Here is a 22,775-nt window from a genome sequence, read left to right on the forward strand (position 1 = left end):
CGGTCACCAAAGGTCTGGTTCAGGCTAGATCAAACTGCCCAGAAGTCCACTGGTGTTCCTTTCACTCTACAGTACATTAAGCATGTTGGGCAGCTTTTGACTTCAATAAAATGTAATCACTTCCCACCTGCCATGGGTCTGCTGCCAACATCTGTAACCCTGGATTACCAGAGGAGACACCCCTGTACAGTCCAACCGATGAACTTCTTATCCCCCTCTCATCCCGAGGATGAGATGAAGCGAATCTCCCAGACCTTTATAGAAATGTAGACAGCTGCGGTGTGAGATTGTTGGTTTGAGATATCATGCACACGCATCTCTCTATCTCCTAACGGTCATGATCTGGTCCAGAAGGGGAAACCCCGGGCGGAGTTTAACGTTGGTCCTGTGTAATGTTTCCTGAGCGTCTTCACCTGTGTCTGATCGTATAAAGCTGCCCTGTTTGTGTACGTTCACCGTCAGGTCATTATTACAGGTTACATGTTCCCCTGTTACCGGATGTCTCCCCTGTCCTGCTCATCGCGGATTAAACCCCTGTTTCATGACTTCGTGCGAATGCGTCCTTCTTCCGGGTCATGTCTTGTCATCGTTTCAGATCACCTTCCTCGCCACGCCAAACGGCCGTCACACCCACCCTGCAATTTATGGTTTATAATAGAATGTTCTGGAATTTGATGCAGTCTTAGGGTTTGTTTCAAATTAATGAAAAACTATAGTAATAAGTAATAATAAAAAACATTTTTTGTTTGTCCAATTTGACAACACTGCTGTGAATTTATCTCAACTTGCCACACAAACAATTGACATGAGGTCAGCAGCTAAACAACGATGAGAAAACACTGCACAGAAAATGCTAATAACACCTGACACCATTTGTGAGACTGAATACCTCAATTTTCAAACTTTAAGGAAATGACCGGCACAGTGGGATGCTGCATGAACCACACAAGCTCCTCATAAAAGGTGTAGGGAACCACCGCGGCCTATGTGATCACGTGACTGACCCATCCTGGAGCAGCACGACCCCGTCTGCTGCTCAACCTCTGCATTCCTGGAGCAGCATTCCCACTCAACAAATACACCAAAATCAGATTTGTGTAGACGAGTCCCATCCATTCTTCCTTTCATCTTCCTGTGCTTCAGTTTTATGTGTCCTGTGCGCTGTAGGAAAAGCAACTTTCTACACTTTCTACAGCAAGCCTCAGCATCAGACAATCAGAATTTCCACGTGGTTCCAAGAAGATGGGTGCTTTAGAACTATTTTGTTCTACACCGCAGTGGAGATGTTCTCAGCAGGATCTCAGCTTTTTAAGAATCTGGAGCTGTCCGAGGTTCTGAAGTAATCTCAGTTAATCCCGACTCGAGTCGCAGGAACCCCTGAACCAGCTCTGCTGCCCAGGGCTGAGAGCACCAATCCCCTGAGGGTCTGACTGGAGACTGCTGCGAAAGCTCTACATTGCCTCACAGTAAATGCAAATGCCGCAATTGGTCAGTCTCAATTGATCCCTTTCAAAACTTTGATGGACACTTTATTACAACAAATAATAAACTCAATTAGAGTACCCTGGCCACTCCCCCCTCAGGCAATAAGACACACCTCTGCCACCTCAGCCTATGATTCTTCCAAAGCAGTGACACAGAAAGTTCCAGAATGCACCCCATACAAACAACAAAGTTTAAAGGACTCCTGACGTTTCTTGTATGGTGGGTTGTAATGTCCCATAAGCGTTCGCATGCAGAGTGATTGACGTTCCTAGGAGCTCGGCCACAATCCGAGAGTGAGGTTGACGCGCGGATTCGACCCGCATGCGTGGCCTGAAGCGGGCCTGAGCCAAACGTCAATATGGTCAATTTACACGGCCAGAGAGGTGCGGTGTCAGAGAACATTAACATCACAGGAACCGCCGGTCTCCAGGGCTCGCAAAGCACTCTTGGAGCCGGTCTCTCTACCTAAACGAATTAGCAGTCGTGTTCGCTAAGGAACGCAGAATCGTTCAGATCTGTTCTCGGCTGGAACAAAGAGAAGGGTGGTAGTAGCCTAGTGGGTAACACACTCGCCTATGAACCAGAAGACCCAGGTTCGAATCCCACTTACTACCATTGTGTCCCTGAGCAGGACACTTAACCCTAAGTTGCTCCAGGGGGGGACTGTCCCTGTAACTACTGATTGTAAGTCGCTCTGGATAAGGGCGTCTGATAAATGCTGTAAATGTAAATGTAAATGAATGAAGGAGGCTGCTTGTACTTCCTGAATTTATGGTTCAGGAGGGAATCATCATCGCTGTTCAAATCAGAATTCTGAGAACCGGTTTTTAAAGCTTCCTGAATGGTTGTAGGAAAGGAAAAGTAATTAGATGAACACCCCAGTGCTCTTTATTGCACCAGTCGGGCTAAATTCTGCTGAATTTTTAACCACATTTTGGAACCTTGCTTTGCAGAAAATGTCACCCTGGCTCCAATGGGAGAAAGCGGAGAAATCTCTGATGGACCAGACGAAACATCCAAGCTACAAGCTCAACGTCCGATGAAAGTATAGGCCAACGTGAGACCTGATGGCTGGAGAAGAATCTTTGATGGGATTACAGCCCCGCTCGCCAGACATCATCCCGTTGCGGGACCCCCCCGAGGGAGGCGGTACTCACTGGATGATGGTGAAGACCCCCAGCTCATCCTCATCCCGATCCATCGGGCCGTTCGGGCGGATCAAAGCCCTGAAGAGGCGCAGAAGGGACCGGAGAGATCCTGTCCCACTCTGTCCGTCCTCCTCGCAGAAAAAGCGCTTCACAGGCGAACTCTCTTCCCTCTCTCTCCCTCGCTCTCTTTTGTTCGCCTCCTAGTTCTCCTCTCTGTGGTGCCAAATGTTCCAGCTTAGCTCGGCATTGCCAGTGATGGATTTAGCGGGCATCTGGGCCAGTCAGGATAAACCACACACACACACACACACACACACACACACACAGAGCAAACTTGCACTAAGAGTCATGCTGTGTGTGTTTATGACCACAGCCATTTGGGAGTCAATGGCCACCTAACACCCCAGCCTCCCCTTACCACACACACAATTGTTTCTTTCCCACGGCATTGTAATGCTGATGGAAAGTTCTTCCACTTCATCAGCAGAAGCAGGGACGATAAAAAAAGACAAAGTCCCTTTTTGTTGGGTTCATTAAAATGTTACTGAGCTCTGATTCGGAAAACTCTGATTCACTTCACTTAGTTTTTTTACACCACAAAAATCTGCTTTGTTCACATTTGTTCAATATATTTCTATATGCTGAAATCTACAGAACAGGCCAAAAGTTTGGACACACCTTCTCATTTTCATGACCAGTTACGTTGGTAGATTCTCACTGAAGGCATCAAAACTATGAATGAACACATGTGGAGTTATGACCTCCACAGTCACCGGACCTGAACCCAATCCAGATGGTTTGGGGTGAGCTGGACCGCAGAGTGAAGGCAAAGGGGCCAACAAGTGCTAAACATCTCTGGGAACTCTTTCAAGACTGTAGGAAAATGCCCTTTACCTGTACTGTACAAATCATTTGTTGTCAGTGGTCTCAAAAACACAAAATTTTGATCTGGAATCAGCAGTCAAAACATTTATAAAATCAATTCTTGGTTTAATTACGTCACTAGTCTTGAAAACGGGCAGAGCTGAGGAACAGTCAAATAGGAACCTTGAAACAATTCCATTCAGCTGAGCTCGTTGATTTAATTAAATTCACTGAGATGACCTTTTTTTCAAAAGAGAATTTTCCAAAAACATTTTTGTAGTTGCGTGAAAAAGCTGTCTATCGTTCGACTGAGTTCATTCACATATGAGCTGCGAATAAACTGTAATTAAAATGTGCAGCGCAAGATGAAGAGAGAATCATGAAACGCAGGCACGCTAGCGGTGCATGCTGGGAATGCCCTGCCACTACTGATAAGAGCTGAGCGAGAGCTGACATGAGCTGGCGCCCGACTGGGCCTGCTTAATACAGTTCTGCATCATACAACCCATCAACGTTTCATCCATATCTATACTGTGCTGATCATGAGCACACGTTTAATGTCGAGATCACAGAACGGGTCCAAGGTCACTTCTCAGGACACAAAAATATTTCATAATTAATACTTTAAAAAAATGGGAATAGAAAGAGGTTGAACGAGATGAGATTAGGTCAGAAAAGAAGAGAAGAGGCAGTGTAGTTACGAGACATCTATTACATTATTTAACATTTATTCATAATAATTTAATCGTAATATTTGATGGATCTTTTTCTTTCTTTGTTAGTGACGTGTGGCATTTGTGTTTCTAGTGTTACACACAATGCTGGATTCATCCAGCTGATTTCTCTAGTTACCTTCACCCCCCGGGAGAAGAACTTGGTTAATTAACCAGCTGTTATTATGTTAACCGGCACTTTACTCCTCACACAACAAAACCACTGGAAAACCAGCACAACGCTGGACAAACCAGTTACAATGAGTGTGTGCTTATTTGCTGTTATGGGTGTTGCATGTAGGACTGTGAGTTGTTGAATTGTGCATTTTAATGTTGAGTTGTGTGTGTTGAATGTTGTTATGAGTATTGTGAGATGTTGTGGGTAAATACTTGTGTGTCTGGTGATGAGTTGCTGTTTGTTGTGTGGTTGTAAGTTTTGGATTGTGTGTTATAATTAATGTCAAGTTGTGTGTGTTGAGTGTTGGTATGAGTATTGTGAGATGTTGTGGGTAAATACTTGTGTGTCTGGTGATGAGTTGCTGTTTGTTGTGTGGTGTGGTATTGACTGTGTGTGTTTGTGTGTTTTGGATTGTGTGATATAATTAATGTTGAGTTGTGTTTATTGAGTGCTGTTATGAGTATTGTGAGATGTTGTGTGTAAACACTTGTGTGTCTGGTGATGAGTTGTTGTTGGTTGTGTGGTGTGGTATTGACTGTGTGTGGTTGTAAATTTTGGATTGTGTGTTATAATTAATGTTGAGTTGTGTGTATTGAGTGCTGTTATGAGTATTGTGAGATGTTGTGTGTAAACACTTGTGTGTCTGGCGATGAGTTGTTGTTGGTTGTGTGGTGTGGTATTGACTGTGTGTGGTTGTAAATTTTGGATTGTGTGTTATAATTAATGTTGAGTTGTGTGTATTGAGTGCTGTTATGAGTATTGTGAGATGTTGTGTGTAAACACTTGTGTGTCTGGTGATGAGTTGTTGTTGGTTGTGTGGTGTGGTATTGACTGTGTGTGATTGTAAATTTTGGATTGTGTGTTATAATTAATGTTGAGTTGTGTGTATTGAGTGCTGTTATGAGTATTGTGAGATGTTGTGTGTAAACACTTGTGTGTCTGGTGATGAGTTGTTGTTGGTTGTGTGGTGTGGTATTGACTGTGTGCAGTGACCCAGCGTGAGTGCAGCGTTGATTACTGAAGCCCTGCTGCACGGCACGACCCATCTGGAGCTGCGCTTCTTACATAATCTACTGTTACACACACACACACACACACACACACACACACCATATTTCCCTTCATTACACACAAACACAATTGCTGCATCTTATACACACACACACACACACACACACACACAAAATCTCTTGGTCTGAGACACACGTGTAATCCTTCTCTCGCTCTCTCTCATACACACACAGATGTGGAGGAAATAAAATGAAGCGTTTAATAATTTGAAGCTGTTTCATTCTTCATCCCGTTAACGTGGCTGCAAGTCTGTGTTCTGATTGAAAAGCTGCTGTTCTCTTGCTCCACATCTCCGATTCCGGAACGATCACCTCTTCCGCTTCAGTCGAGAGGAATGCGTGAAGTTGGTGTGGCGTAGCCTCAGGGAACCTGTGGAGAGTCGTTCTTCAGAACACCCTCCAGATGATGAGAAGGAGAGGATGAAGGAGCTTGAACAGCCTCACTGCTCCTTCTCCCATGGGGACCACACTCTCCTCATTTGTGATGGTGGTGCCATCAAAATCTCCCAGTGAAGCAGAAGGTCGCCAGGGACAATTCTTGGTGAGGAGGAGCCTAAACGGGTTCTCCACTTTCTGTTCCTCTGCTGGAAGTGTTGGGCACCATACGGCCCTTATCTGGTGATGTGATGGCAGCTGTGGCCTCGGGGAGGAACGTGTGTGGACATGCTGGTGTGTCACCATTCTGGCTAGTGGATTAAATGTCACGATTCCCACCCAAACCATGACCTCAGAGGTCATGGTTCCGTCCCAGAAACGGGTCGGGAGTGAAGGTGGAGGGGTTCAAGCGTCTAGGCATCTTGTTCGTGAATTGAGCGAAATATCAAGACTGCGGATCCAAGCAGAAAAAGACATTTCTCTGCAGGGTTGGTCTGAGTTACATGGTCCAAGCCACTGTTTGGACATGTCATGAGGATGCCCCCCAGATTGGATGCCATTGTGTCTCTTTCGGGGACGTCCCACTGGGCGAGGACCCCAGTGAAGCCCAAGGAACTGTTTGGATGAGAAAATGGACTGGACTGACATGACATCATGTCCCCACAGAACCAGCAGAACTGCTCACATGAACTCACTTGTTGCACTTTGCATGAAGATCTAAGATGGTTGACTTGCTTACAGACAACATGCAACGTGGACTGAATATCTGTGAGGACATGGCTTTTGACACAGAATTAGAAATGCGGTTCAGGAGCTAAGGGTTCACAGTCGTTCGATGCAGAAAACCAGACTTTGTGGGGGACAGAACTACACTCTTCAGAGCTCCATGCACAAGCACGTCAGCAGACCCAGAACATCCAGGCGTGGGCTGAAGGAGGTGGAACAATCCCAGCACTGCCCGTCCATTACACACACATGCTACAGAAAATCAATCAATGGTTCGAGCCGATATGTAGGCGTCCCTGCAGCTCTGTGGGTTAATGAACGTCCCCGCCGGACAGGAGGAACAGAGGCCCATCCTGACAGATGCATTATCAGGCGTCATGTCCCAGTGTTGTGTCCCCCCGACCACGTTGTGTGTTATATACAAAATAAAGGAAACACATTGAATGAGAAGGTGTGTACTGTACTGTATTTCGCAGACATTAAATCATCGGCTGCTCACAAACTGTGTCATTATAGTTCAAAACGTTCTTCATTTATCTAGAGGACACCAGACAGATGCTGCCAGTCACTATAAATTCAGAGTTGTGTGTCTCAGAACCTGTTCACTCTTGGTTACTTGGTTACTCTCTGAAGTCAGTACTGCTCACCTGGTCCCCCCATCTCTGAAGGTAAAAGGAAGACGCTCATCTAGACTCTTCTCCGTCTTGGCCCCTCGGTGGTGGAATGAACTTCAGAACAGCTCAGTCACTGCAGCTCAAGACCTTCCTCTTTAGAGAATATTTAGATGAACTTGTAACCTTCTTCTTGTCTGACGTCTGTACAGAATCTACAACAGAGTGAATAAAAAGGTTGTATTCATAGTTGGGGGTCCTAGTGAACCAGAACTGACCACTTCATCCATGGTGACATGGAAGCACGTTGTAAGTCGCTCTGGGTGAGGACATCAGCCAAATGCCTTAAATGTAAATGTAAATCAGGATGCGTGATATATCTTCTCTATGAGTCCAAACAATGACGTGATGCCCTTCCAGAGAGCAATATTTGCAGTGAAGAACAAAATCGTTTATATCGTAATGACGTTGCTTGGTGATCTTCTAGTTAAAAAGTTGTGCAGGTATTGACTGATCCGAGTACAGCGAGGGTTCGGCCTCGTCCACACGAGCATTTGAAACGAGCGCCTTCTGAACGCCATACGCGTTCCTGCGATTTGTAGCTGCGTTAGATTCCTTGTTTAATGCTCATCACTGTTCGTCACGCCCTCCAAATGCGCAGTTGGCCAAACACTCGTTCAACCAAAAAACGTTCGTTCACCCGATGCCACCAATGCCAGAAAAACGTCCAAACTCTCATCTCACTGAAGTATTTAAAACATCATGTGAAGTATCGAAGGAAAGTTGATGGGATGCATTACCACACGTTGACATGATAATTGTATTCGAATTGAATCGTGAGAAATTTGCCAAATGATTCAATATAAAACATAAACCGGGACTTCCTTTAATTTCCTGATTTGGCATTTCAATGATGTTTCAGTCTGGGGTACTGGCTGGTTCTTGGACATCATTAAACATTCAAATATCGAACATTTTCATGTCCGTTGGGTCGTCCTGAAGACACCTGTCCCCATCTAAAAAAAATCTACAGCATGTGTCCAATCTTCGCATGTCAGGTGTGATGGTGAAATGTCAGGCCACACTGCATCCAGGTGGAGAAGAAAAGTGCCTGATCACGGGCCCCGGCCAGATGGGCCCGTCACACGAGTTCTTGACCCGCCTGCCCCCTGTAAATGGGAACAAGGACGGGTGGGTTAAACACTTCCCTGCCGGGACGGCAGCAGGAGATGCTTCATTTTATATATATATGTAGAGAGAGATTTTTTATTATTTATGAGTTATTCCAGCCGCACACGAAACGAGAGTTTATAGTCACAGACCGTTACTTTGCTGAGGATTTGATTCGTTGCTGATTTCCCGTCATTCCCGTCATGCATTTGTTACAGAGCAATCCGCGTAGAGAGAGGAAAGAAAAGGAGGACATGGAAATGTAAGGACATGTGAAGCCACGTGCAGCAGGTGAGAGGAAGATGAAGGTTAATGTTACATGTTCGGAGAAGGAGAGGAAAATTAAATATTACACATTCAGGGAGCGCAGTCAAGGAGAGGAGAACAAAGGGAAGAGAACAAAAGAGCAAGATAATGAGAAGAACCCAGATGGAAAAGTCAGAAGATGAAAGAAGGACAGAGAGTGGCAGTGAAGGCATCATCTAATAGTGTTGTCACAGGGGGAATTCGATGACGTACTTGCAGACATACTTTGGGCGTGGGGATAAGCCGTCGTACCGGTAGAGGACACTGGGCGAGCGGGGCAGGAGGACCGGAGGCGCCTGGCCGGCGAGGAATGAGGAAGCAATGGACGCGCTGCCACGCAGCGGGGAGTCGGTTCGGGATCTTTGGGAAGGACCGGGGCAGAGGAGAACCGGAAGACGGCGGGTTTCAGGATGGTCCGGGATCTTGGACTGGACGGGAGTAGGTCTTGGGCGGCAGGACGGTAGGGGAGCATGGAATCCCGTCTTAACCGATGGGTCAGGTAGGTTCGAGGTCAGGGGCAGGAAGAGGTTGTAGCCAGGAAGTTCCGGTCGGGGTTCTTTTCGTGGTTTCCAGGGGATCAGGCAATTCTCGAAGTCGTGGGCAGGCGAAGGTCGTCTTTCAGGAAATCACTATTATCGTAGGTCGGGGGTGTGAGAGCTAGCGTCTCTGGCGAGTAAACTCATACAAAGAGCGGGCGTGTCTCCTTGGGGTTACCTCACTTTTATACTTGCCACCGCCCGCTTCCATTTCCTCTTCCGGGTCGTCGTCTCCCAGGCTGGTGAGGCGCCCTCTAGCGGGCTGGAGGCGCGTTGGCCATGACAAGTGTCTTATCATGTCTGTTTTAGAAGGTGACAGAGAAGGTCCCAGACCAATTGGCGTCCCTATAATTTTGCTACGGCTGTAGACTGAGTAAAAATATGTAACTAATTGTACATTTAGAATGCTGCGTTTGCGAAAACACTTAGCTTATATTGTGCCGAAAAAAATTGAACTTACCAAGCAGGAACCAGACAATCAAATACATTTATGCTAATTTCTCTGCAACTGTACCAGAAACCATCAAAATCAAAAACTGGAAAAGACAAGAATTTCACCTCGAAAAGGCATTTAGAAAGATGTGGGGTCCTTCCATCCCTGTGTGATGCAGCTTGTGTCTGGGTGTGACTGCGGTGGGACTGTGGCAGTAGAAGTTCCATTTTTTAATATCATGGTTGTTGTGGAGGTTACATTGAGCTGTTTCTTTTTAGTTTAAAGACATTTCTTTTTTTCCTCTTTATTTCCTATTCTTGTTGTGTGTGTATGTGTATGTATTTTTTTTACCAGTAGTATTTCTTCTTCTTATTATTATTATTATACATTTTATTTATTGTTTATTGTGATTGTTTTTTTCCTTCATATTGGGGTGATCGTTTGAGCATTTTTGGGGTAATTTTTTGTTATTACTCATGCTCTAATAATCTTAATAAACAATTTTTTTAAATCATTCAATCAGAAACAAGACCAACTTGCCATGCATTTGTTTAGTCTTCCAAAAAAAAACGAACACGCTGATGCCATCATTTATTTTAATGTAAGAACCAGGTAAGCAGTGTAAGGATTTTAGAACGTGGCTGATGGATGTGTTGCCTTCTTTTAGTCCTTCTGAGTCCAGTTAAGGCCCAATTACAGTCTTGTGGCCCTCGCTCTGATTGCGCTGGACGGACCGGATCGGTGGTGGGAGGGGGAATGAAGAGCAGCGCTGCGCGGTCGTCCACGAGAACCAACGACGCCGATTACAGCTGCGCCTAAGAGGATGAGCGGAATCAATGCAGAAATCGACCCCGCAAGCTGCCAGCGCCATGTGACTTCATGTGAATAAGCCCACCCAGTCTGTTGCAGTGTGCCGGGCAGCCACGCCAGACTGGAGCGCTCCAGCACCTGGGTGTGACTAGCTTATGAATTTAAAGAAATGTCGGATGTTTTGCAGTTGAAAGTGTGTTCGGCGCAGTTTCTGAAATGTGTGTGAGTCTGGGTGATGATTTTTTTCACGATTTACAGAAATAAACAGATAGAAACAAGTATTGCCTATTTGCTCACGTGGAGGAGGAACAAACTACACTTACACTTAAAAGACAAACTTTTAAAAGTTAATCTTTACAGATTAAAAGGGGGTGGAGCCCTGACACACGCTACCTTCCCTATCTGGTCAAATTAAACCCGTAGCAAATTATATTCTGATGGATAAACTGGTGAATGTGACCCATGCACTAGAAATGTCCTCATAAGTGCCCCCAATGTCCCCACAAGGTAAAGCACAAAGGAGACAAAAGCTGTTGGTTTACAGGTAGAATCTATGATTAGAAAAGTATTGCTACATAGAGGTACTTACACATGAACAATGTTCCTGATGCACACGTATGTGTGTGCAACATAAAAAAAAGTGAGTTTCTGGGGACTGCAGAACTGCAACATATATTCTGGAACATTCTAGCAGAATCTCTGCCGTAAACAGTCTTAAAAGAAAAACACGGAGACCTTGGTCGTCCTCCAAAACACACGCACATAGTGATTGAGTGACCATTGGATGCCCTACTGAGTTGTGGACTAGACATCCCGCCACAACCGCGCCGGTAAAACAGAAACAGCTTCAGCTCACCCAAGGCCCTGTGGTTCCTCCGGTTCCATCCACCCCACGTCCGCCGCCGTCAGCCCTGTCTGTGTTGTAGCGCCTGGATCCATCGGCGGCGCCGAGCGTTGTGCACGAGAGCCAGGAGACGTGAGCTCGGCGTGATGGGGTGTAAATCGCATCAGAAGTAAACGGATCTGAGGTGCGCACGTCCTTTTAAACTCGGCCGCGGCACAGGGCCCTACGGGGCCCGACCCTCCTCGCCATCGATCGCTCAAATCCACTCTCCCCGATCGGGTTGCAGCTGTAAGTGCATCATTACAGAGCTCCCACGCACCCAAATCGAATGAGCCATGGTCTGAGAGAGACGAACACAGACTACGTGGCCCTCGAAAACCATGGGGGGGGGGGGTTGAAAACTTGTCTCACTGCTTTCCTACCCTGGACCACCCTGTGCCCGATTCTCCATTTTCTGTAGTTGTACCGATGAAGGGCGTGGCGGTTAGCATCGTGACCAAACATTTACATTTACATTTACAGCATTTATCAGACGCCCTTATCCAGAGCGACTTACAATCAGTATTTACAGGGACAGTCCCCCTGGAGCAACTTAAGGTTAAGTGTCTTGCTCAGGGACACAATGGTAGTAAGTGGGATTTGAACCCGGTCTTCTGGTTCACAGGCGAGAGTCTGCAGAGTTTGGACTGATGAGTAAAAATTGTGTAGTTTAAAGTTACACCCCTCCCTCAGTGGGTCCCCACACTGTGCCCAGCGTCCCAGGACCCCGTCATGGGCAGTAATGGCCTAGCGGGTAAGGAAGCAAACCAATTTCCGGATTCGGATTCCAATCTAAAATACAGAGCACACATTTCACTGTGTCACCGTGTGCTGTGCTTGTTGTGTATCACTTTCGTTTTTTTCAGATATAGAAAGTTAGAGCGTTATTGACAGACAAATGTGACAGACAAACGACTGGGACGATGTCTCATTTCAATACTGGATCTCCATCATTATTATTCCAGCTTTGTGTTGGTCACTGTCCAGTTTAGTTAGCTGATATTGCAAGGAAACATTGACCCTCCTGTTAAAATTCCAGGATTTAGTGAATGAGACCATAATGAATAATTTCAAAGCCATTTCAAAAACGATTCAAATGAAAAACAAACAATTCTGTCTGACACAGAAAAAAAATTATATATAAAATCTTCCAAATCTGTCAGATTATGAGGACGTGTCTTGTGCACTGACTTCCTGTTGGATTTCGCTCTGGCCAGTCCGAAACCTGCCTGGTGAATTCATTCTTTTAAAAAAAATCCTTTTTAATTTTCATCTTTTAAGCACACACAAAATAATATAAACACAAGTCTCTAAAGAACACAAAGACCCAGCTTCAAACCCCAATTACTACCATCATGTCCCTGAGCAAGACTGAGTGTGTCCAGGGGGGGACTGTCCCTGTCCCTGTAACTACTCTGGCTCCCTGGATAAGGGCGTCTGATAAATGGCTTAAACGTGTGTGTGTGTGTGTGTGTGTGGTGTAATTAATAAACTCTGACAGCCGCAGACAGTTGGCAGGATGGGTTTGGTCATGCCCGAGTGCTCATGGCAGCTTATGAGATCATACATTCGTGGTTGGTGTACCAACATCTAATTGGGTGCAGAATGGCGTCCGTTTCAAGCGGCCGCCGTGGAACAGAATGAGCTTTATTTGTGAAAAGGACGCTGAACTTTATTTACAAGTTCTTAATAATGAACATGAAATGCCCCATGCATCTTTACAACAAACCGGCGGGATTTAAAGACACACATCTGAATTGCTACTGTTTAAAAGTGAAGTGTCTTCTTCCAAGCGATGGACCGCTGACGGAGGAGAAAGAGCAGCCAGGTCCCAGAATTGTTGCTCCGTAAAAAAAATAAAATCCTTAAGAGCAGAGGTCTGGAGGAAGAGGAGGAGGAGGAGGAGGACACGCTCGCTCAGCACCAGTGAAGGAGAAGAGAGCGAAAGCACGAGGAGGGGAAAAACGGAAGCAACAAAAACACTGCAAACTGCAGTCCAAGCTTCATCCTGGACAGGCGAAGCGCAGCAGAGGCGTCCCGGGAAGGGGTCAGGGGTCGCTGTGCCCCAGTGCGCTGAGCAGTCAGTAAACAGGGCGGGGCTGCTTCATGCAGTAGTGCGCCTCTGTGGCCGAAACGTAGGCCGCCTCGGGGAAAAAGTCTTCATGGAACTCAGCCAGGAACCTGGAGAAGTTAGAATTTTTAAAAAGAGAGTCAATTAACAGGAAGAATCCCTTTGCATGCATTTAATAAATATAGTATTAACTATATTTAATAAATAATATATTTAATAAGTATATTAATAAATATATTGTATTATAAATGGTAAATATTTAAATGGGGGGATTTTTTTGGTCTTCGGCTGACACGGTTCACTCTCTCCCTTATTAATCGACCGTATTAAATATCCGATGGAATTATATCCGGGTTTGAAGGCCACATCATTTCAGGTGAGCTGAACAGCGGCGAGCTCAGATATGCGATGTCCTCCCCTAAACCTCCACTACATTTACCAGGCGCCCTTATCCAGAGCGACTTACAATCAGTAGATACAGGGACGGTCCCCCCTGGAGACACTCAGGGTTAAGTGTCTTGCTCAGGGACACGATGGTAGTAAGTAGGATTTGAACCTGGGTCTTCTGGTTCACAGGCGAGTGTGTTACCCACTAGGCTACTACCACCCTATAAGAAAGACATTTGAAGGCTCCAGTGAGGATCGAACTCACGACCCCTGGTTTACAAGACCAGAGCTCTGGCCACTGAGCTAGGAAGCCATTGCGGTCACCTCATGGACGGGGGAAGAGACGCTGAGGCTTCTGGGAAATTGCTGCATGCACGTTGGGGAAGCACACCCAGGGCCAAGCGTGGTAGAAGCGAGTACGGCACGAGTTATGAATGACATAAACGTGTGTGGCACGGCTCTCCGCCTTAAACGACCCAATTCGGTGAAGTCGGAGGGCGAAAATCTCCCCGTATAATCAGCAGAATAATCCGCAATGTCCCGAGTATCCGCCGCTAGGCCAAATCCTCTAAATCTCGCCATCTCATCTTGGCCGCGCCGCGCCCACCACCTCCTAATCTCACCGCAAACAAATTATCCTCATCAGCCTAGAAATTAAGAGCGCGTTACCGTGCCGACAGCGCACGCCGTATCGCATTTCACACACGCACGCACACTTCAGTCCGGAGACACCATCGCTCTGGCCCATAACGCTGGATCAGCAGCATTCCAGCCAATCGGGTGGCAGCAGCGCCTCGCGGTGCCCGGAGACGGTACTGCGGCTGCGATTAAGGGGTAAGTCCCCGGGTCTGAAGATCGCCGGGCTGGATTTAAAGATTAGAGCAGAGGCTTGTGTAACCGCCCACTGATCTGCCTCCGCTTTTAAATGTAGCCTCTCTCACACACACACACACACACACACACACACACACTGTCTTTTCGTCCCTCCTTCCATCAGTAAAAACGGCAAATTCGGCCGATTCGTGCGGCGGCCGGCAGGGCGGAGTTCCACACTTGTGTGGGACCAGGTTCCTCCGGGTTCCGAGAACTGCTGCCGGGTTCTGAGAACTGCGCAAAGAACGTCCCCGGGGATTACAAATGCAGTGGAGATCAAAAACGGGAACCGAATCACGCTAAACACTTCTAGAACAATTCATAAATACAATAACCTCGTAATTCTCCCTGTTTTTCTTCTTCTCCCGCACACTGACTAAATATGACACTTAACGTTCTAGAGCAATAAATACAAACCGTGAGTGTGCCACAAAGTCCCCAAAAAGCCTGATTAACAGGTCCTACTATAACCACAGGTACTAATAGTACATTATAGTCCTACACTGCTCACAGTGTGTGTGTGTGTGTGTGTGTGTGTGAGACCTACCTAAGAAACAGCTCTAGGTGTTTGACCAGCACACGCAGGTTCTTCTCCGGAATGTGCATCTTGCACAGGATATCTGGAAGTTTCACTGCACAAACATGTAAAACAACCGTTAAAAATAGAGCGGCTTGTCCCAGAGTCTGTCCCAGAGTCTGTCCGACAGGTGACCGGGACCTTTTCGGTGGACGGGGGGTGGGACACGCACCAAACAGCCTGAGCAGGTGCTGTGAGCCGTACAGGTACGAGGGGGGCGGTGGCTGGTCGCTCTGGGGGTAGTTATCAGGCGTTAGTCTCCAGCTCAGGACCTGGGGGGGACAACGATTGGCTGGTTTGAAGCATGGGGGGTAAAAACGATTCAGTGTCTGCTCAGTGCCGTGCCGTACCTCGTTCAACTCGTTGTTCCGGCGGCTCTGCAGCGCCGAGAACACCCCGCTCCCCTCCTTGCTGGGCGTCAGGGGCAGCGGGGAGGAGGAGCCACTGTGCACCGGGGTTTCTAAAACAAACCAACCTCCGTGAGACATGCAGATATTAAATGGGGTCTCTGCTGCCATCTAGTGGAACCGGCTTCTGTTGCACAATTATGCACAACGTCCTGCAAAAGGTCGTTCGTTTTTATAATTTAATTAAAATTTATTTCTATACATGTATAGCAGGGGGGTGCAAATTACGACCCCGCGGGGCAACTGCAAGTGAAAGTATTAGAGGAACTTTAATAAAAGCCAAATTTATTTATATATATATATATATATATATATATATATATATATATATATATATATATATAGTATGTGTAAGTATATATATAAAAAAAAAAGGAAAACTTTTTGGCTTTTATTAAAGTTCCTCTAATACTGTATCTGAAGTCTCTTTCTGACCCGTTTCGGTGTCACCGTGGTCTGCTGCTAAGGAGGCGGAGAGAGTGGCCTACAGAAGCCGAGGCGGTGCGCGTACTTTTGTCCAGGTTGAGGAAGAACTTGGGCAGGGGTGCGGGGGTGTCGGCGAGCCTCCGCTTGGGCTGGGGCGACGTGCTGCTGCTGCTGCCCCCTCCCTCGCCCGCGGCGCGCTCCCCCCCGGAGGAGTTCCGCGTGGAGCGCCGCAGCGAGTGGGTTCCCTCGGCCTCGGGGTGGGCACAGCGGCGGCGTTTGGGCGTGAACGTGTGGGCGGGGGCCGGCGTGGAGGACGCAGCGGGGGTCTCGGCGGAAGGCGGCTGGCTGTCGGTGGACTGCGGAGTGGAGGGGTTCACCCCGGGACTGGGGGAGCGCTCATGCATCCCTCTGTAGCGTCGCGAGCCACCACATCATCATCATCATCATCATTAAATATACGCTGATCATTTTTTACCATCAGACAGACAGACAGACAGACAGACACTCACCTGCTGCTCCCCGCCGGAACTTCGCTGATCGGTAGGAAAAACTTGGACGAGCTCACCTTCTTAAACTGAGCCTGCTCGTTTGGGTACAAGAGGATCATGGGAAGGGTGAAGTCAAACGTGATCCTCAGACCATCGACCATTTCTTTACACAGCTCCTCACTTCCAGACACAGAGAGAGCGAGAGAGAGAGAGACACAGAGACAGAGCACATTAAATAACACGCCAGGGTGTATCAGCCATCTTTCTGATTTGAGGCAACTGGAGCCAGGCAGAAAGCGCCATGACGGATAATTGCTGCTATCACTTAACTTTTAGTAATAATAGGACATTTTATTTGTACCAACGGGCTGGTACTGGCCTAGTGTGTAACACACTCGTGTAACAGACCCGGGTTCAAATCCCACTTACTACCATCGTGTCCCTGAGCAAGACACTTAACCCTGAGTGTCTCCAGGGGGGGGACTCTCCCTGTAACTACTGATTGTAAGTCGCTCTGGATAAGGGCGTCTGGTAAATACTGTAAATGTAAATGATACACTTTAAGTGGAGTACAGTGTGGTGTGTTTTGTTAACTTTACAGATGCTGACAGACAAGATGATATTTACCATATCAGAATCTGAGCAATTCATTTTTACCAGCATTAAAGTAAAGGATCTTCACTTAGGACTGGACCATATAAACATCACAATAATTTAAACTAATATATATATTTATTATACACACACCTCGATATCTTGACATTCCATCTAAATCACCGTACAAATGCCAAATTCAGCCGTGACACTAACATAATGAATGTAACCAAAGATTACCGTGGTAAATGCTGTTATTTTAAACCATGTAACCAAAGTTTACCATGGTGAATGTTTTGCATTTTAAACCAAAGTATAATAGACTTATCAGGTTGTGAGGGTCTGCTGGACGCCACATCAGCAGTTGACATTTGAGTGTCAACTGTCACTGAAATGTACAGGCACCTGGTGGTTTGGGATTTTTGGGACATTTTTGCGATATCCAAACCAAATATCAGAATCAGGGTGACCAGACAGGTCATATTAAAAGAATAAAATGATTAATTGCAGCGTAAACAGCCTTGTATTCTCGTGGTTTTACAGTGCAGGCTGTATAGAGTCTATATAAGAGCTGTAATCTGCCTTAAAACGTTGGAATTCAGACGTATGCGGCGTGGGACATTTTCACCGCATCATTTCGATGCGGCCGTGACCCCGCGGGTCCCTGCAATGTACATTCCGCGCGAAACCTATCCAGCACCGATCGGCCGGCCCTACTTACAAAGCAGCAAAACGGCCTGAAATCATCCCGCCAATAACCGCTTCCCGCAGCGGAAAAAGGTCCGGACCAACGTACGTACTTCTTCTCTGGCGGTACGAGGTGCGGGTTCAGGGCGGACTGGGAGGAGCTCTGAGAATGGCGGAAGCGCTCGTTGGCGGAGAAGGCCGCGTTGATGGTGAAGTGCTTCACGTAGGACTCCAGGACGTTCACGATGTTCATCTGGCACGGGAGCTTCACCAACTACGGAAAAAAAAACCCACACACGGTCAATAACACCGGCGGTGGGACGGAAGACAGAAGTCCCGACTACCAAACGATGGGGATCAAACGCAGCTGGTCAGGAAAAAAAAACTTTTGTGATCTAAAATGCCAAAATTTGCGGCAACTTTAGCGAACAGGTGATTGTCACATGTGATACACAGCAGCACAGCAGACGGTGCACACAGTGAAATTTGTCCTCTGCATTTAACCCATCACCCTTGGTGAGCAGTGGGCGGCCATGACAGGCGCCCGGGGAGCAGTGTGTGGGGACGGTGCTTTACCTCAGTGGCAGCTTGGCGGATCGGGATTCGAACCGGCAACCTTCTGATTACCACTGCCCCAAGGAATGTCTGCAACTCTCAGTCAGTGCTTTGCGACAGAAAAAAGGTTTCATTCGCGTTCCACCACCCAACGGGAAGTGAGTGACGTTTGAGTGACGCAGAATGTAGGAGGTGCGGCGATTGGTCAAAATTGGAAAAGTTGCGCTGATTGGCTGAATTCTGTGTTAGTTGTTGCGATTGCAAATATCGCAAATTCCCGATAAGTCCTGATAAAACGACGTCGGTGAATTGTGGCCCCTTTTTGGCTACGGGGTGGCAGCAAAAGGACGAAAGCGGAATTTTACTGGATCCTTGCAGGACGACCGCACCTTCTTCCTCTTGTTGATGTAGTAGCAGTCGTCCTCCAGCTTCTTCTTCAGGACGTCGGGTATGTCGATGCTGATGGAGACGCTCTTCTCCTCCACGTCCCTCCTGCCGGGAGTGTCCGGCTCCTCCTTCTTCAGCCGAGAAAAGAGATGAATCAGAAAGAACATTTTTCTCCCCCCCCCCGCCGCCCTCGTTGTTTGCAACTCTGGTCACCATGTTGTCCAGCTCCTCCGACGAGTGGCTCTCTCCGCTTTTTAAAGATTCGCCGTCTGAGTCGGCCTCGTCACTGTCCTCAGAAGACGTGATCAAAGCTGTGGAGAAGTCGCCGGAAAATGTATTTAAAAAAAAAAAACCTGCATCTTTACCATCTACTATATTTTAAATAGTCAGCGATCTAAAAAGTGTGAGAGAAATTGTGGCACGTCTAGATATCTACAGATGTCCTACATGAAATCGATTCATCTCCTACAAGCAGAACAATATCTGCTCAGAGAACAATAGAACAGTCTGTAGTCATTGTTTCCTGGCTATTAAAAAAAACACTTTGCAATAAGCGCTTTCAATATTAAAAAAAATAATAATGATAATAAAAAAAATACCCACAATGTAGTCAGTAAAACCGGCCACACGCGTACGCACGGTGAGTTCTGAGCTGCGTTCTGATTGGCTGCGTGGAGCGAAAACGCCACTCGTACCATTCCAGCCGTTTCCGCCGGTTACAGGAACCGTAAAAGCAGCGTTTCATCGTCTCGGAAGATAAATCGAACATTAAGGGCATTTACTGGAAAAGATCTCGCGGTAAGGAACGAGATTCAAAGCGCCCAGCTGCACAGCGCCCCCTACGGGAGTGGAGCTTGTAGTCTCTGCTGAATATGTACGCAAAAATATGGATATTTCACGTCCCTGGCTCGACACAATATCGACAGGTAAAAGATCACCGCCGTACGGTCATTTTCCAGACGACTCACAAGCGTCATCGCTCTCCTCCTTCTCGTCTTCATGAAGGGCCTTCAGGGTCGAGTTAACACCGGGCAGACGACCACGTCGCTTCCTCCATCCCTTTCTCTTCCTGGGAGACGGGAGAGCACGGGGGTTAGTATCTGACAGCCCCCCTGGTTCGTGATCAGAATGGTGAATGTTGTAATTACAGGTAATTACAGGATGAACGAATTCATTATTAACCTCGTTAAAATAATGAGCTCCCGGATAACAACAAGGCCGCGTGTTTCACTCTATAATCCACTAATTCAGCTAACGGTTATGGTGCATTATAATGTCTGATGACGTTGTTCAGCGCCATCCAGGGTCGCGGAACATCGGCGCAGCGCCGCCCGCGGCGGGACTTACATGCGAGCCAGAGCTTTGCGGGCCAGTTTATGCTGCAACTTGCGGTTCTCCTCGGAGTCCCGGAGCACATGGTCCTCCGCGGCCCAGCGGTCCCAGCTGCAAAACACACACCGCGGCCGAGCCCGGCTTCAGCGACACGAGAACCGAGGACCGGGGCGGGATAAAGAGGCCGGCGGGCCGCGGGCCGGGAGCTCACCTTCTGTTCCAGCCGTTGAAGTGGATCAGGTACTGCGGGACCCGCTTCCCCCGATCATCTCTTCCGATCAGGATATCGACAACCTGCGGGGCGGGACCGATCAACCGAACCAATCAATCACTGCAAGGGAACAAGGGAAAAATGCGGCCGCTCCCATCCCCGCCCCGGATCCCGGCACCGCCGCCTGCGTGTGACGTCATCCGACCGCGACGCAGTTCGCTTTACGACTGTTAACACGAATCAACAGATATAACTGCTAATAATGTTATATTGTATTTATGGCAATGTAGTGGCCCAGAAAGTCCTGTGTAAAATCAATAAAATGATTCTGCTAGTAATAATACGCACATATGAAAGTGAAATGATTGTCATTGTGATCCACAGCACATGGTGACACAACGAAACGTGTCCTCTGTATTTAACCATCAGGTTCTGCAGTGAGTCTAATATTATTTAATTAAGAGCTATTTAAAATGTGGGATTTGTTGTGAACAATAAAGCCTCCGTTTTTTCTATTTTAAATAAAGTTAGGGCAGAACAGGCATTGGCAAACATTGGTGTGAAGAATAATATAGCTGACAGACACAATTCAGGACATAGATGTCGTTCTAAAACCCATGTACAGTTACCCTGTAACATACTGGAAAAAAACTAATGCCATTTGTCCGTTTCAATTGTTTCATTATATTTCATCGTCTGAATGTTTAATTTCAAACAGAATGTAATTTTATACTTTAAACCTCCCCTGCCTCGGTACTCTTAAAACCTCTGATTGTGAATTTTACATTTTAAACGTTCATTTAATCCGTCACTGCAGACTAAAACCATACATTCAACTGGAATTTATTTCGGCCAAAACAACTGCTCATTTAAAACGTACCTGGCTTTAATTTTGACAGGTGTTCGTGACGTCGCCTTGCGTTCGTCACCGGCGATTTGATTGGCTCCCGAGCGGGAAACTGGCGATTTGATTGGCTCACGGACGTGACACCGGCGATTTGATTGGCTCCCGAGCGAGAAACCGTCGATTTGATTGGCTCCCGAGCGGGAACCAGCCAGGAGCCCTGGCGCTGCCCAGCTCTGTAGATACAGGTAACTCACAAAAATGGCCGGAGGTTTCTCAAAAAGCAAAGCGCCTTTTCCGCCACAGCGCCTTCAACAACAGCATGCACCACTTCCGGCCAATTCCGGTCGAATAATCGCCAAAATGCGCGCGAATCCGTGCGAGGGTCCGATTAGAACGGCCGCCGGGGGCGTGTTCAAGAACATGCTGCCTAACTACCTGCGCAACGTCTTGCGCACCTGCGCCATTCTGCCCACTCACATCGCCCACGATCGGCAGATGTGCGTGAGTCTGCCACGCTTGGCCGAGCACAATTACCTCCGAGGAGTAACTTTCTAATGAAGTAGTGGTTGTAGCCTAGTGGGTAACACACTCGCCTATGAACCAGAAGACCCAGGTTCAAATCCCACTTACTACCATTGTGTCCCTGAGCAAGACACTTAAACCCGAATGTCTCCAAGGGGGACTGTCCCTGTAACTACTGATTGTAAGTCGCTCCGGATAAGGGCGTCTGGTAAATGCTGTAAATGTAAATGAACGTTAAAGTAGACAGGCCGATGTAACTGCGTTTCCGGTTCGGCCCGCAGAAGACCGCAAGCGAACCGCGGTCCGCCCGTCCATTATTTTCACGCGAAGCGGGTAATAAAGCGCGGCGCGTCGCGACGGGATCTCGGGCCACCCGTCACTGCGTCTGGAAACGACGTTGACCGACACAGCGGCGAGACGCGACACGAGGCGGGCGGCGCTCGCGAACGCGCCCACACGCAGGAAGGGAAAAAACAAAAACACGTTTCGCGACGCGAAAACGACGCACCTCGCGAAAATTCCACGGAGCGCGTCCGCCGCCGGACACGCGAACTCCCGCGTCGGACTGAAATCCTGCGTCGGACCAAATAAAAAAAATAATAATAAAAAAAAAAAAAACAGATTCCGCACGACTCCCGATAAACAGGCACAAATTATTCCCGGTGGTATAAATAAAGACGCGGCGCGGCGCGGCGCGGCGCTCGTCGGGGTCGCTCCGCGGTAAGAACCTGCGCCGTTACCTTGGCGTCGTACAGCACCTTGGCCTTGGACGGGTCGGGCTCGAAGCAGAGGACCTTCTCTCCCTTCTGGAATCTAAATTGAATTCCCCGAGAACTCATTTGTTCATCATGGCGGTCGGGAGAGGAGGAATGGTGGACCCCCCGCACCTTAACCCGTTCTGCGCCGGAGAGGAAGGCCGCCCGACAAGTGGCGCGGTGGTGGCGGCGGCGGCGGAGCCCTCGTGTGAAGAGGCTGCCATGACGTGGAGGAAGGAAGAGAAGTTCCCGAACTCTCGCTGCGCGTCGCACAATCACACGCGTGGCAAAGTACACACACACACACACACACACACACACACGGTATTTGTATTCGGTATTCACGTT

General features: G+C 47.6%; 2 protein-coding genes and 1 non-coding gene across 6 annotated transcripts in view; all 3 read right to left on the bottom strand.

Annotated features, from left to right (window-relative positions):
* LOC114790752 (FERM and PDZ domain-containing protein 4-like) overlaps positions 1-11,330 on the bottom strand; it is a 56,003-nt gene extending 44,673 nt beyond the window's left edge. For 3 of the 4 annotated variants that reach the window (XR_003749865.1, XM_028981067.1, XM_028981063.1), the window contains exon 1: positions 2,643-2,862. Coding sequence is in view for 3 of the 4 variants with exons in the window: in XM_028981067.1 (XP_028836900.1) it covers positions 2,643-2,686 (44 nt within the window). In the remaining variant the exon portion in view is untranslated. Of the gene's footprint in view, positions 1-2,642; positions 2,863-11,281 lie in introns of those variants that run through there. The other variant, XM_028981066.1, reaches the window with a different exon arrangement.
* Positions 11,331-12,875: 1,545 nt separating this feature from the next.
* Positions 12,876-22,673, bottom strand: LOC114791213 (male-specific lethal 3 homolog). Its single transcript, XM_028981864.1, has 13 exons — positions 22,413-22,673; positions 20,304-20,386; positions 20,108-20,203; positions 19,729-19,829; positions 18,974-19,071; positions 18,763-18,891; positions 17,932-18,092; positions 16,559-16,717; positions 16,135-16,457; positions 15,567-15,676; positions 15,389-15,488; positions 15,187-15,271; positions 12,876-13,489 (listed from the first exon to the last, which is right to left on the bottom strand). Exons 1-13 carry the CDS (start codon positions 22,509-22,511, stop codon positions 13,390-13,392), a joined length of 1,644 nt encoding a protein of 547 aa, XP_028837697.1. The 5' UTR covers positions 22,512-22,673; the 3' UTR covers positions 12,876-13,389.
* On the bottom strand, positions 14,007-14,079 carry trnat-ugu (transfer RNA threonine (anticodon UGU)). The gene has a single exon. It is a non-coding gene; the product is annotated as a tRNA-Thr (tRNA).
* Positions 22,674-22,775: the final 102 nt, after the last annotated feature.

This window comes from Denticeps clupeoides, chromosome 5 (genome assembly GCF_900700375.1).
Source record: "Denticeps clupeoides chromosome 5, fDenClu1.1, whole genome shotgun sequence".
NCBI classification, from domain to species: Eukaryota; Metazoa; Chordata; class Actinopteri; order Clupeiformes; family Denticipitidae; genus Denticeps; species Denticeps clupeoides.

Bases quoted from the DNA above. Each gene is read 5' to 3' on its own strand.
- LOC114791213 (XM_028981864.1), bottom strand. From the start codon at position 22,511: ATGAGTTCTCGGGGAATTCAATTTAGATTCCAGAAGGGAGAGAAGGTC. The intron at 20,204-20,303 runs GTGAGCTCCCGG...TGTGTTTTGCAG, and splicing joins TTCAACGGCTGGAACAGAAG to CTGGGACCGCTGGGCCGCGG. The intron at 13,490-15,186 runs GTAGGTCTCACA...TAACTTCTCCAG, and splicing joins CACCTAGAGCTGTTTCTTAG to GTTCCTGGCTGAGTTCCATG.